Source organism: Pogona vitticeps, chromosome 3 (genome assembly GCF_051106095.1).
Source record: "Pogona vitticeps strain Pit_001003342236 chromosome 3, PviZW2.1, whole genome shotgun sequence".
NCBI lineage: Eukaryota > Metazoa > Chordata > Lepidosauria > Squamata > Agamidae > Pogona > Pogona vitticeps.
Genome location: NC_135785.1, coordinates 90,107,501 through 90,120,258, shown reverse-complemented (window position 1 = coordinate 90,120,258; position 12,758 = coordinate 90,107,501). Strand labels below are relative to the sequence as shown.

The following is a 12,758-nucleotide window of genomic DNA, read 5'->3' as shown; positions in this document are numbered from 1 at the left end:
GGCAGTTTGTACTCCCCTACAGTACGTTACTGAATATAGTCTCTCTCCTCCCCCAATAATTGTGGATATTAGTCATTCTCTTGTATAGAAGCAAATAACATTCACTGTAGGGTAGGCTGGGCTACTCCAAGTCTGTTCAAAAAGTGGGTTGTGGGTCCCATTAGGATGTGACACAATATTAGGCAAAAAGCACCGGTTAAAAGCTGCTGGAGCTTTATTAGATAGTCTGACTATTTTCCCCCTGAAACACAGACCAGCTTTTTGTACATGAATAGAAACCTCTATGGCTTATGTTGTTTGTACCAGTAGTACACTTAATCCTTACTGTCGCTAACAACTCGGTTTTGCCAGTTTTGGAGGACAGCAATATTTCCAGCAATAAAAACAAACATCAGTTGAGCACAGTTCACGGTAAGGGCACCATTCTCAACTTCACTAATATGCGGTGGTATAATGGCACTACGGCATCCACTTTCCATCAAATTACTCTACTTTGCTTGTGTCATCCAGGCCTCATGATACAAATGCTGACAACACAGTTTTCATGTTATAAACCTTTATTTATAGATGTACAGTTGTATAATTAATTCTAAATTAAAAAATACAGCCTTTGCAAATACAGTATCTTTCGGGATCTATGCTTTTTATTGCACATTGCTCATTCCATCCATGGCTAACTACTTAAGAAATGAAAAGGGCTGGACAGGCAAGCACTGGGACCACCTGATACCGGCTACCTCATGCTGAACCCCTGAATGGGCTGTCCTTCTGAAAAACACAGCTAGAGCCTAAGCAATCACTGCAGGTTAGTTCGACAGAACTGACATCTTAAACTTCATCACCGCCCATACCTGCATCGCAAGGCAGTCTGGAGCAGGGAAGCATTCCTAAGTATATACCGAGTGAACTTGTCTCTCAGTGTAGCTAAATGGACAACAGGTAATGAGACTGCAAGTTCACTGATTTGTGTCAAATTAATATCCAGTTCGTTGATTCCAAAGGAAGAATATGAATAAAATAACAATTCCTTGTACTCCTAAACCTACCACTTGGTATCTGGTGTTATCTAGTGCCTGAAAAAAACATATCTTAAGGCTCTTCTGATAGCAATGTATCAGCTTGAAAAAAAAAAACCCAAAACCAATGTAGGACAGGCATTATTAATAAATGAGTCAAAATTAGAGTTCATTTTTTTTCTCAAGGAAGACAGACTTCACAGTCCTGTCAAATAACAGCAATATTAATATTGCCTTTTTCCAACCTGCTCAAGAAATGGAAAATATAGCAAAACCACCTTTGACAAAGGGATCCTGTCCTCTTGAGAAAGCTGACAGATAGCATGATGCCAACAAATATTTTTGCTTTGTGTCCACCCCTTTGCTGCAAGAGGAAGGCTACATGAAGCATGTCAAAATGAATGAAGGATATGAAACAGCAGCACCACTTTGTAGAGCAGGTCAGCACGACACCAGATTCTTGGAATGAAGCCTACAGCAGCATTTTTTTGTCAAGGAGAGGCAGTTTTGTATACCACTTTGGAGTGCTGCAAGATGGAGGAAATCTACTTACAGAAAAAGATGACCAAACTGATGTAGCTTGAGGAAAGCTCTATGTACCAGAACAAACACTGATTTGTGAAGCAGAAAAAAAATGGGAGTTCCCGAAACATAAACGTTAATAAGAAATTCCAAACAAACACACAAACAGCCGTGATGAAATAAACAGCATTTGGAACCAATTGCTCTCCTTCCTCTTCGAGGAATTAGTGCTCTATTGAGAAGCCAGTGGTTCAGATCACAAGTTTAACACTGGCCATGTTGAAAACTGGCCGAGTTCAATCTGTATAGAAAACACCCCTACAGCTTTTAGTGATCCTCTTATACAGTAAAAGAAACAACTGCCGGTTGAATTCAACCTCCAGAAAAACCCAATTTGTACTAAAAATACAAAATTTCTGTGGCATCAGACAAAGCTGCCATAGGTAGGAAAGGTTTCAGAGGGTGAGATTGATCGTGGAGGGGAAGAGTAAAATTCACACATCCTGGGCTGTGAAGTTCAGCAAAATAATGAAATAATTTAATTCTATCCCTGCATAGTTTAGAAGTACAACATATTTACAGCTATAAGTTAATTCTAAATAATTTCTTTTGCTTTTTAAAACTGATAAAAAAAACCCTCCTACATAGCTTCCAATTTCTCCATCTCTCTTTGAACCAGTGTAATGGCAGAAAGCCCCCTCTTTCTGCTCTGTGGTTTCTACAGGCCTTAAAAGAAAAACAATTCAACATTTTGTTTTCAGGATAGCAAGATCCCGAGAAAGAGACAAAATAGTGAAGAATGAAAGGAGGAAATAAAAGACAAGTAATCTTTTTTCTTCTGTTCCAAGAGATACCCAGTGCTGGAGAGACAGAGAGGAGAGGGCAGTTTGTGCGTTGCTAATTCTCCAATTCCATTTTAATTTAAGGTCTGATTCTTTAAATAGTCTGTCTCCTTGGCTCAGTGCACTTCTCCCACAGTCTTCAGGCATTTGAAGAGTCTGAGAATAAAAGCAGCAACAGTATCAGTCCCCAATGCAGTAGAAAGATAATAAAAATCCCAGAGAAATACTGTATTCCACTCCCATAACAAGTAATCTATTTGATCAGAGCAACTGAAAATGTTCATCTGTTCAGCACATTTAAACTTAGATTTAACTTTATCCAACAACTGGCACACAAAGAAATTTCCAGTAAGGGTATACTGTAAACAAACCATATAGGCCTTGCTACTTGTGAGGAGGAAGACGAGTTACTGCGAATAGCATGGGACATTGATGGAAACAGAAATGAAAGAAGCTAAGGCACCCAATGAAGACAAGTGCCACCACTAGCCAGAGCCAGCAGACACATGGCAAATCTAGATACTCTTACTAAAAACAGCTGATGGCTTCCTTCAAATGTCTCTAGTCCTATCTAGGCATTCAGATGGAAAGCCGGAAGGGCTGAAAGGGTGATGATGATATAAGGACACTGGTAAGCTTTGACCCTTGTGTTCCTGGGTTACCTGCAGGTCTTGCACACCTCTGAGTGTTCCGTGTGAAGGTCTGCATAGGCATTAGAAGTGCATTGAACTGAATATGCTTGCAGGGCTTTTTGTGTTCATACAATCCAATGTCTAAATGTGTTCATCAACATCTTAAGGGCTTTTTTGCCCCTTCTCTTTGCTGGAAAGAAGTGGACAAGTTTGACAAACCACTGTGCCTTTACTATATCATGTTGATTAAAGTCCCATGTTTCTAAAAGGTGATCAAGGTCTACTTCTTACCAGTTAAGAAATCTGTGACTGGGCTGTACCATTTCAGACTATCACTAATTTTCTACATGAAAGGAAATTCCATTCCATCAAGTACATCCTGATGTGCAAAATGACTTGCCGAGAGTCCAGAAATAGGGCTACTACCCTAGTGAGGGTCAAAGTAAATGGCATTCAGGACGTTTGTAATCAGTTCTCCTGCTATAAGTTTTTAAAAACATAAAAAATTTGACTGAGTGGTGCACTGGGGCTATTGAAGCCACACTATTCCTCTACTCAGCTATTAATAGCTGAGCTAGAGGGGCGAAAAGACAGTTTTTTTAAAAAAAAGAAAACTTGCTGCAAGATCTCACTCTTGATCGTCTGCCTAGTTTATTTTCATCAGGATCAGATTTTCCAGTTGCCTAGAGACGATCAGAATTAGGGGTTGTGGCTGGAGTTAACACTCAATCTTGGATATTTTATGCTGACTGCTATCCGGATCATGTTTTTATATTTTTATCATTGGGCTCAAGGATAACTCATTAGACAATTATTGCTAATATTTTAATGTACTTTAAAAAAAACCCACTTCTAGAGTATGTTATATTTGCTGCCTTGTAACTGTCAGTGATTCACCTAATGAAAGACTGTATTTCATTATGTCATCTCTGCTGATGCTGTGAGATATTTTTGACATGGCATAGCACGGAAAGGGACATACATGTGAACATGGTGATGACAATGGCGGCTTTACTGGGGTAGGCAATTTTGACTGGAGAATTTATGTGGAAAGATAGCAAAACCGGCTTGATCCAGCGGGTTCCAAAAGGCAAAGCTGTTTTTAAGAGTGTTTGAGGGAAGGGATCAAACTCTTTTTTGAAGCTATTACACACAGTTCCACTGTTTCAGAGGCAGAAGGCAACACAACTTGACTTATTTCATTAATGGCAGTGGCTCAGTTGCTCACCAATCCTCTGGATGTCACAGAACAGCCATTGAGTGAAGGGCACTTGATACATTTTCAGGGAAGCTTGCAATGGCTTTATTCCACTCCTGCCAGTCTCCTAACTGTGTCTGAAATGGTTGCCCACGCAAATTGTGCCACACCTTTAAAAAAAGGTGAAGTCACTGTCACAGAGACAAGTTTTTTACTAAGACCACAGGGTGGGCAAAATGCTATTGTTCAACTGCGGTTCCGATCAGTCCTGGCTAGTACAGCCAACGGTGAGGAATGCTGGGATCTGCAGTCCAATATGTACAGGCCCACATAATGCACACCCCAACCTACATAATAATTAGTGAGAACAAACAGAAAGACAATCTAAAATACAAGTATGACATGTCAGCCAACTACCAGGTCATTTTGATTTGCTGCCAAAAGCATCCATAAAACATAAAAAAAAAGGTGAGTGAACATCAATAGGGCAAACTATGCTGAATGTTCTTGTGGAGGGTATGATTTCTTGATGAAAGAAAGTGTGCAAATGAGGTGGAGATTTAACTACAGGCTATTTCACTATTCCCAAAAATAAATGCTCCTTTAATACACTTTTGAGATCCTGAAATAACTAAGTCTATAGCTCTTACTCAGATCTCTGTGGATTGCTTTTGTCAAGGCTATCCATGCATTGATGCTTGCACCTCAGACAGTCGGCTGCAACTTGGTGTGCCCATCTTCTGTGCTCTCTGATACAGATCTGAATCTCCAAAGTAACGTGCCCGGTAGAGTAAGCCTTCCTCTGTAAAAAGAAAGCCGAAATGATTGAAGGTAATTGTCCAAAATGCCTGCAAGTTGCAATTGCTCACCTAGACCTGCACCTCAATGCCAGATGCTTGCCAGTGAGGTGCTGTAGCGGAGGGTATGTTTCCCAGTTCCTGCTGGCAAAATACCAAGCCTGTCACCTCTCCAGTTCTGCTGAAGGTGTCATCTTGAGCAGGCAATCAAGAAAAACATTTGCCTGCTGCTGAACACAGTGACTCAGCCATTTGTAATTACAGTTTTATCTGAATAATAATTTATAAATAAGGTTACATCAGGTGGACAAAGTTTCAGAATCTGCCCCTGCTGGAGGACCACATTAGGAAATCTGTTGGACATACGGGGCCTCATAATTAATTTTGCCTAAAACAGGAGTTCCCATTTGGCTACAGCATTTGAATAAACAGGACAAGGTCCTTGGCTGAAATCATGCTCACAAATACGTCAAGGTTGCCCCGAATTTATCTCTGGATAACAACCTTCTAACACCTTTTTAAGGCTGTAAAAGCCTTTATGGATGATAAGTCAACTCAGCACAATAGCCTTCTCTAAGGGATGGATCTCTGAAGCGTGCAACCCAGTTGTGGTTCCTGAAACAATTTTTATTGACTCTTTATAGTCCTACCAGTTTTTGTTTTTAAGTTGTAAGAAATAAAGCTAGCCCACGCCATAATAATACATCTCTTTAGGGTGTTAATCTACGTATCTGTAGCTCGTGTTATCTCTTAGTGCACATGCTTCATGGTCAACAAACTTTTATTGCTAGATGGCACCACCACCTTTATTACGGAAAACACCTTTTCCATCCCAATAATCCAGCTCTGCAAGAATACTGTAACCTCTGAGAATAGGGAAATCTATCCCCCTTATAAAACACAGAACTCCTTGATGTGTGACACCGAGTGGAGCACTATGTTGGACCAAATCTCCTGAGGTACTTACTCTGCTGTTTCTCCTTCCAACAGTTATTTCTGAGGTTTGCAATGTAATCATCTTCCACACTCCTTTCCACATTTTTCAGATTTGTGCCAGTATATTCTTCTCCAAAGTTGTCAGCTACAAAATAAGCTACTTTCAAATGCTCAGTCACCCTCTTGTGTATATGGCCAACTGACCTGGTTGAAGGCAGAAAAGGAAAAGGGGATCAGAATAGTCTGTGCAAGTATATTAATAATAATAATAAAAGAGGCAGTAAGGTATAGCCAGGCTTGCCAAAACACAGAATCAGCTTGAATCAGCTGCAGCCCACAAGTATGTATAGGGTCAGCAATCCTCTTTTCCCCCCTGTCTACTTGATGCTGCAAGGAGGAGGAGGTTGGGGACCATATGGCAGGCCACACAATGCCTGACTTGTGGGCAAAGTTTACCCTGATGGGTCATACACTGCCCTGGCAGATTGCAGACCACTTGTAAGCAGGAGCAGTATAAAAACTGCAAGGGCAAGAGGTTTCTATGCACTAAACAGATAAGGAGAAATGTAATCAAGCTAGAAATGATATGAGAGGACATTCCCAATGGGAGGCCATTAATGTGATTCAGCAAGTAGAATTCTATTTGCTACACTGCTGTATTTTAACAGAAATACTGCAGAATATTTTCTTTAACTTCCTGAAGAAAGCCTTAAAGCATTTAAAGGGCAAAATGTATCAGGCATCTTCAAGCATCTTGATACATGTCTCTTCCATATCTGGGCTAAATATGTTCAGCAAGAAATCATCAGCAAGGAACATGTGGGCTTCGAAATGAAGGAACCCACCACCTAAGAAATGGACTCAGAATAGAACAGGCACACTTTCATTGAGACAGATTTGCTTAAAATGGCCTACAGTTGGGGAAACATGGGGTCCTTCCCTCATTCCCATGGCAGCCAATCCCTCTCCCTTCAACAGCCAGCCCTAATCAGAAGTGAGCTGGAGGTCCCCTTGATAAGATGGAAAGAGAAATGTGCTCCTCTTCTAATCAACTGGAGACCAGACTAAAAATGTTACTGACAAAACCTAACTGTTCACTCTTCACAATGCAAAAAGGTCCAAGATGTCATCATTAACTGTGCTCCCCAGCACTGAAGACCTGACTCATATTTTCTTCCCTAAAAATTGAGGCAGATTTGTTCCTAGGGACTCTATTTACACTTTCTGACTACTGTACAGTTATTTCAGCCCACTGGAGAATACTGCCTTTAAGAAATATTGGACAAGGCAGAAGATGTTGGACAACAGATGAGCTCTCAGTTTTCTCCCCATGCTGATGCCCTGTCTTCACATAGTGACTGTGTGTTCTGTTCAAGTATACACGAACTAAAATTGGGGTCAATGATTGTTGCTGGCATGGTTTGCAATCATATCTTACCATCAGTGGCTTGAGTATCCCAGCATTAACTTAAAAAAAAGAGCACCTAATCCTCAGAGTTCCAGAAAGGTCCACACACAGATCTTTTAAGCTCCCCAAGGGAAAGAAACCTGTGAAAAGTGAGGACACACGTGGAAACTCATATTTTCATACGTGCCCTCACTTATCACAGCCCTTACATCTTTCTGTCCAGTATTATTTTATGTTCTTAATCCAATTTAAAGAAGATCTGAGTGGATTATATCAGGGGGCCCCCGACCCCTGGTCCACAGACTGGTCCCGGTCTGTGGCCTTGCCAGGACCGGGCCACGGAGACAAATCTCCTGCCCCCCCCCACATGCAGAGGCATGCATGCCTGTCCCGGGCATGCACTGCCTCTCCCCCGCACACTTGGACACCCCCCCCACATGCTAAACTGGTCCGTGGAGGCAAAAAGGTTGGGAATCATGGGATTATATGACAGATTCTCCCTCAGGCTCACACCGAGACACTGATCACACAAGCAGCAATTAATCACCCAACCTCAAACTCTTGCTCAAATCCTGGAAACGTTAGGAGTCCAAGAATCCTGCATTTGGTATGACCTGGGAGGTCTCAGAGCTGCAGTCCAAAATGTAATGTTCCCAAGCACTGTTCCTACCCCAGTTAGCAAAGAGCACTGAAACAGTATAGGGCTGATATTATCCTAAACAGGCTGCTGCCATTTCCTCTCGTGCGTGAACACTAGGCTGTTATGGATAGGTGAAAGATTTATACAGTCTGAAGAGAAATCAGAGTATGGGCAGTTACAGTGTTTTAGACAAAACCAAGGCACACCTGATTATTAAAACATCAGCACACACTTGTGTATGCATGCAGACATGTACACGTATGTACGCACACACACACACACACACACAAAATAAGACTACATTTCTAGTCTGAGTCATCCTACTCATAGATACATTCTGCAGAACTGATACTGCTGGCAGGTAAATATCTCAGGAAGTCAATATCCTGTGGATCACACAAGGGCACACACACCAGGGAGAAAAGTGTTAAAAGGCGGTATTTGGCCTGTATCGGAAGATTATGTTAGTCCATGGCTATATACAGTGGTGCCTCGCTTAACAACGATAATCCATTCCAGGAAAATTGCCGTTAAGCGAAAACGTTATAAAGCGAAAATAAAAACCCCATTGAAACGCACTGAAATCCGTTCAATGCATTCCAATGGGGTAAAAACTCACCGCCCAGCGAAGATCCTCCATATGGCGGCCATTTTTGCTGCCTGTATAGCAAGGAATCTGTCCCTAAACACAGCGGGGAGCCATTTTAATCACCTGGCAGCCATTTTGAAACCGCCGATCAACTGTTCAAAAAATGTTGTTTTGTGAAGAATTGGTTCTCAAAGCAGGGAACCGAGCATCACAAAGGGAAATTCCCCCATTCAGACCATTGTTTTGCGATCGTAATTGCGATCGCAAAAAGATCACCGTTAAGTGGATTCATCGTAATGCGGGGCAATTGTAAAGCGAGGTACCACTGTAGTTGTCTCTGTTAAAAAATAAAAGCAAATTGTGCTGCATATATACCACTCCACAGTGCTTAAAGCACTCTCTGGATAGTTTATAATTTAATTATACAGGCTACAAATTCCCTCCCCCCCGCCCCAAACAAGCTGGGTACTCAATTTACTGACCTCAGAATGATGGAAGGCTGAGACAACCTCAAGCTGGCAGTCTGAGCCCATCGGGATCAAACTCAGGTTGTGAACAGAGTCTTGGCTGCAGTACTGCAGTTTTACAGTGGCTCCAGCCCCTCCTGGAAGAAAGAACTCAGAAGGTGGTGCTGGGGGATTCACGTTTGGCACCCTGGCCGCTGACCTGTGGGGTCCCTCAGGGTTCTGTTTCATCCCCTATGTTATTTAGCATCTACAGGAAACCACTGGGAGAGAGTATGCAGAATTTTGGGGTTCTGTGTCACCAGTATGTGGATGACACCCAACTCTGTCTCTACTTGCCACCTAAATCCAAGGAAGCTGTTTCAGCTCTAGATCAGTGCCTGATAACAGTAATGGACTGGATGAGGGCAAATAAACTGGAACGTAATTCAGACAAGACAGAGGTGCCTCTGGTCAGCTGAAATGTAGATCAAGGAATAGGGATGCAGCCTGTACTGGATGGGGTTATACTCCCCCTGAAAAAGCAGGTTTATAGCTTGGGGGTGCTCCTGGATTGATCCCAGACCCTAGATGCCCAGGAGTAGCCAGGAGTACACAATTAAAAATAGTGTGCCAGCTATGTCCATTTCTTGAGAGATCTGACGTGGCCAGTGTTGTACACAACCTTGTTACTTTCTGGCTGGATTGCTGTAATGTGCTCTATGTGGGGCTGCCAATGGAAAGTGTCAGGAAACTTCAGCAGGAGGCCAGTCTGGCCCCGCCTTTGCTATCCTTCCACAAGCAGGCAAAGACCTTTCTCTTCAGGCAAGCCTTCTCTCAGTAACCAGCTATCTGTGTCTGATTTTTAAAGAGAATGTTATGCATTACTGCTTCGACTGGATTTTTAGTACTACTTATGGTTTCTATTTTTGTGTTTTCCATTTCTCAGAGTGGTGTTTGTTTTCTTCTTTTTAACATTTTATACTTTTGCTCTTAGCTTTAATATTGCCTTTTAATGATGTAAGATGCTTCTTTATATTCCTTGTTCTTAGCTTTAAATATTGTCTTTTAATGATGTTAATCACCATTGTATGCTCATTTGAGAGATCTGACGTTTTCAACTTTAAATATTGTCTTTCAATGTTGTAAGCTGCCTTGGGTCCTTTTCAAGGAGAAAGGTGGGGTAAAAATACTTTAAATAAATAAAACAAATAACAACCACCGCACCAAGAGTGGTTAAAGGCAATAAAAAAGGATATATCACTTTACAAGCAGAACATGGTGACAGCTACAACTTGGAAAAGTTACTATTTTAGACTATAACAACTAGAATCCCCTTGCCAACATAAAAGAAGTATGCAACCCTCCGAAAACATTAGGCTTGCAAGCACTGAAGAGGTACCAATCTAATATGCAAGACAGTCTTGTCTCTTTTGATGGATTTATTTCTGCAAGTGGGGATTTTCCCGTAAGGATCAAGCTGACTACTTACACATATTTCTATGGCTCATGAACACCTGCTTTTTTGACAGCCAGACTTCCTTTGATCCACCATGTGTAAAACAGCAGGACGAGGCAGCACTGCCCCCTGTTGGCTGATCCTGTGCACTCATCTGGTATCATTTCTTTAGCAGTGGATGGGAATGTTGCCAAGATGTTTGTCACTTGGTTGATGCAGCTATTTGGCTGAATGAGCCAACAGTAGAATGGAGATATTTGGCTTCCCATTCAAATCTTTACAAGAAAAGGGATACATAAGTTGTTTAAAAAAAAGAGATCTGAGAACACAGAAGACTCCGGTGCCCAAACATAAAAGGGAAATGACAGCCAGCAGGGAGCTCACTCTCAAGACTACTGAAGAATGGCAGACCTGGCCAGTGTGATAGTCACTGGGGTGTAAGGTTTCCAAGGGTGGGAACCTCACACACGGGTGGGTAGCTGGGTTAGTCTGTTGCAGCATGGGCAACAAAAGACCTTTGCAGTGTCTTACAGCCTGCTTCATCAAATGTGGGAAAATCTAATCTCAGCAGCAGGTTTAAGATGTCAGTTTCCTAAGGCTTCACTCTGTGGAATGGATGTATTGGGTTGAAGTCCCAGAAACCTTATGCCAAATAAAACTTGTTGACCTTTAAGATGCCACAAGACTTACTATGAGATAATGGTTAGAGCACTGGAGTGGGAGCTGCAAAATCCAGGTTGAAGTCCCCCCTGAGCTGTGAATCTGATGGGACAATCTTGGGCCAGCTACACACACTCTCAGCCTGACCTACCTCACACAGCTGTTGTGACTTGACGACAAATGGGGGCAAGGAGAGCCATGTACATGAAGAAGAAAGGCAGCACATAAAGAAGCATTAACTATCTTGCCAGCCACTCATCTGTAGAGGAACCTGGCACTGGCATGGCCAATGGCATCAACACTGTACCACAGCTCTGTCAGGAGCCTCTGCACATCAGCAGAGAGTAGGGATGTGTCCTTAGTGGGGTTTTGTGTGTATGTGTGTGGTGGGGAGGTTAGACTACAAATCTCAGGATTTCCAAATTCTGGGAGTCCCACATGACTGACAGACATCTACAGCCACCTAAATGTGGCTCCCTTGGGGGAAAAAATCGCAGAGTCATTGCCCATGACTAGAGGGCACCTCCCAAAAGGTTATGCCTTCCAGAAAGACCTACGCCTCCCAGGAAGCACTGAGGCAGTGTCCTTGTTTTTGAAAGTAGAAATGAGGCCAAATAAGGCACTGATGGAGTATATAATGCTGGTCTTGAGATTCGCATTTCTGGATTGCACTCCCCATCATTTTGCCTGGAAAACTGTTGGAATTGAAAACTGGAGAATTTGGGGAGCCAAAGTCTGAAAAATCCAGAAGTGTCATCCCGAGATCCAGCATTTGGGGAAAAAAATCATTGAAGAATGGGAAAGGGGAGGCTGCCCCATTCTTGGGTTAGTCACTGAAAGCCCAAGGGGGAAAGAAATCACATAGACCAAGGATACCAATAAAACCAGCAGAGTAAGAGGCTGCCTGAACACTTCTGCCTGATAAAAACATCACTGAGGATCAGCTGGAAACAGAGCTAGGGGTTGTTCCTCTTCTGGATTACCACTCCCAAAATCCCCCAGTCAGTGTGGTGAGTGGGGCTTCTGGCAGTTGCAGTCCTCCAAAGTTTACTCTCTAAGCCTTGAGAAGACAGGCTGATTCAAACTGCGACCGCACTATAAATAAATTGAACTAAGCACCCATGTGCAACAGAGCAGGTCTGCTGTCAGTCACTGCTGCTAGAGCTGCCGTCAAGTTTCAAGATTCGAGAGTGGGGATATTTTGCAGCTTCAAAATGAGTTCAAGTGATGCCCTCTCAAAACTTTTGATACAAAAAAAAAAAGAATATAAACTGCTGCTACAACGCACTAAGAAAGAATATACCAGAAAACTCTGGGGACAGTTAATTGAAGCAGCTAAAGATAAAAACCCATCCCTCTTTTGGGGTTTAATCTCAGGTAGATCCTTTGGTCAAAAATCCCCTACATCCTCATGTATACCAGCAGACAAATGGGTCTCCTTTTTTGCAAAACTGTATGAGGATGCTATTCAACCTTCCTCTCTAACAATTTTAGAAAGCACCTCTACTAAATGGCCTGCTGTAATCCCAGGAGAGATTTGATCATATATAGAACAACTAGAAAATGCCAAAGCCCCTGGGCCAGACAGCATTCCACCAGAATTCTTAAAAGAAAAT

At 42.3% G+C, this 12,758-nt stretch overlaps 1 protein-coding gene across 2 annotated transcripts in view; it reads right to left on the bottom strand.

The window, feature by feature from the left end:
* Window positions 1-539: 539 nt before the first annotated feature.
* DNAJB12 (DnaJ heat shock protein family (Hsp40) member B12) overlaps window positions 540-12,758 on the bottom strand; it is a 42,174-nt gene continuing 29,955 nt past the window's right edge. For both annotated transcript variants that reach the window (XM_020783147.3, XM_078391365.1), the window contains exons 7-9: window positions 5,975-6,147; window positions 4,861-5,012; window positions 540-2,536 (exon numbers count right to left, since the gene is read on the bottom strand). In XM_020783147.3, coding sequence (XP_020638806.1) covers window positions 4,891-5,012; window positions 5,975-6,147 — 295 coding nt within the window. In that variant the 3' untranslated portion in view covers window positions 540-2,536; window positions 4,861-4,890. The remainder of the gene's footprint in view (window positions 2,537-4,860; window positions 5,013-5,974; window positions 6,148-12,758) is intronic.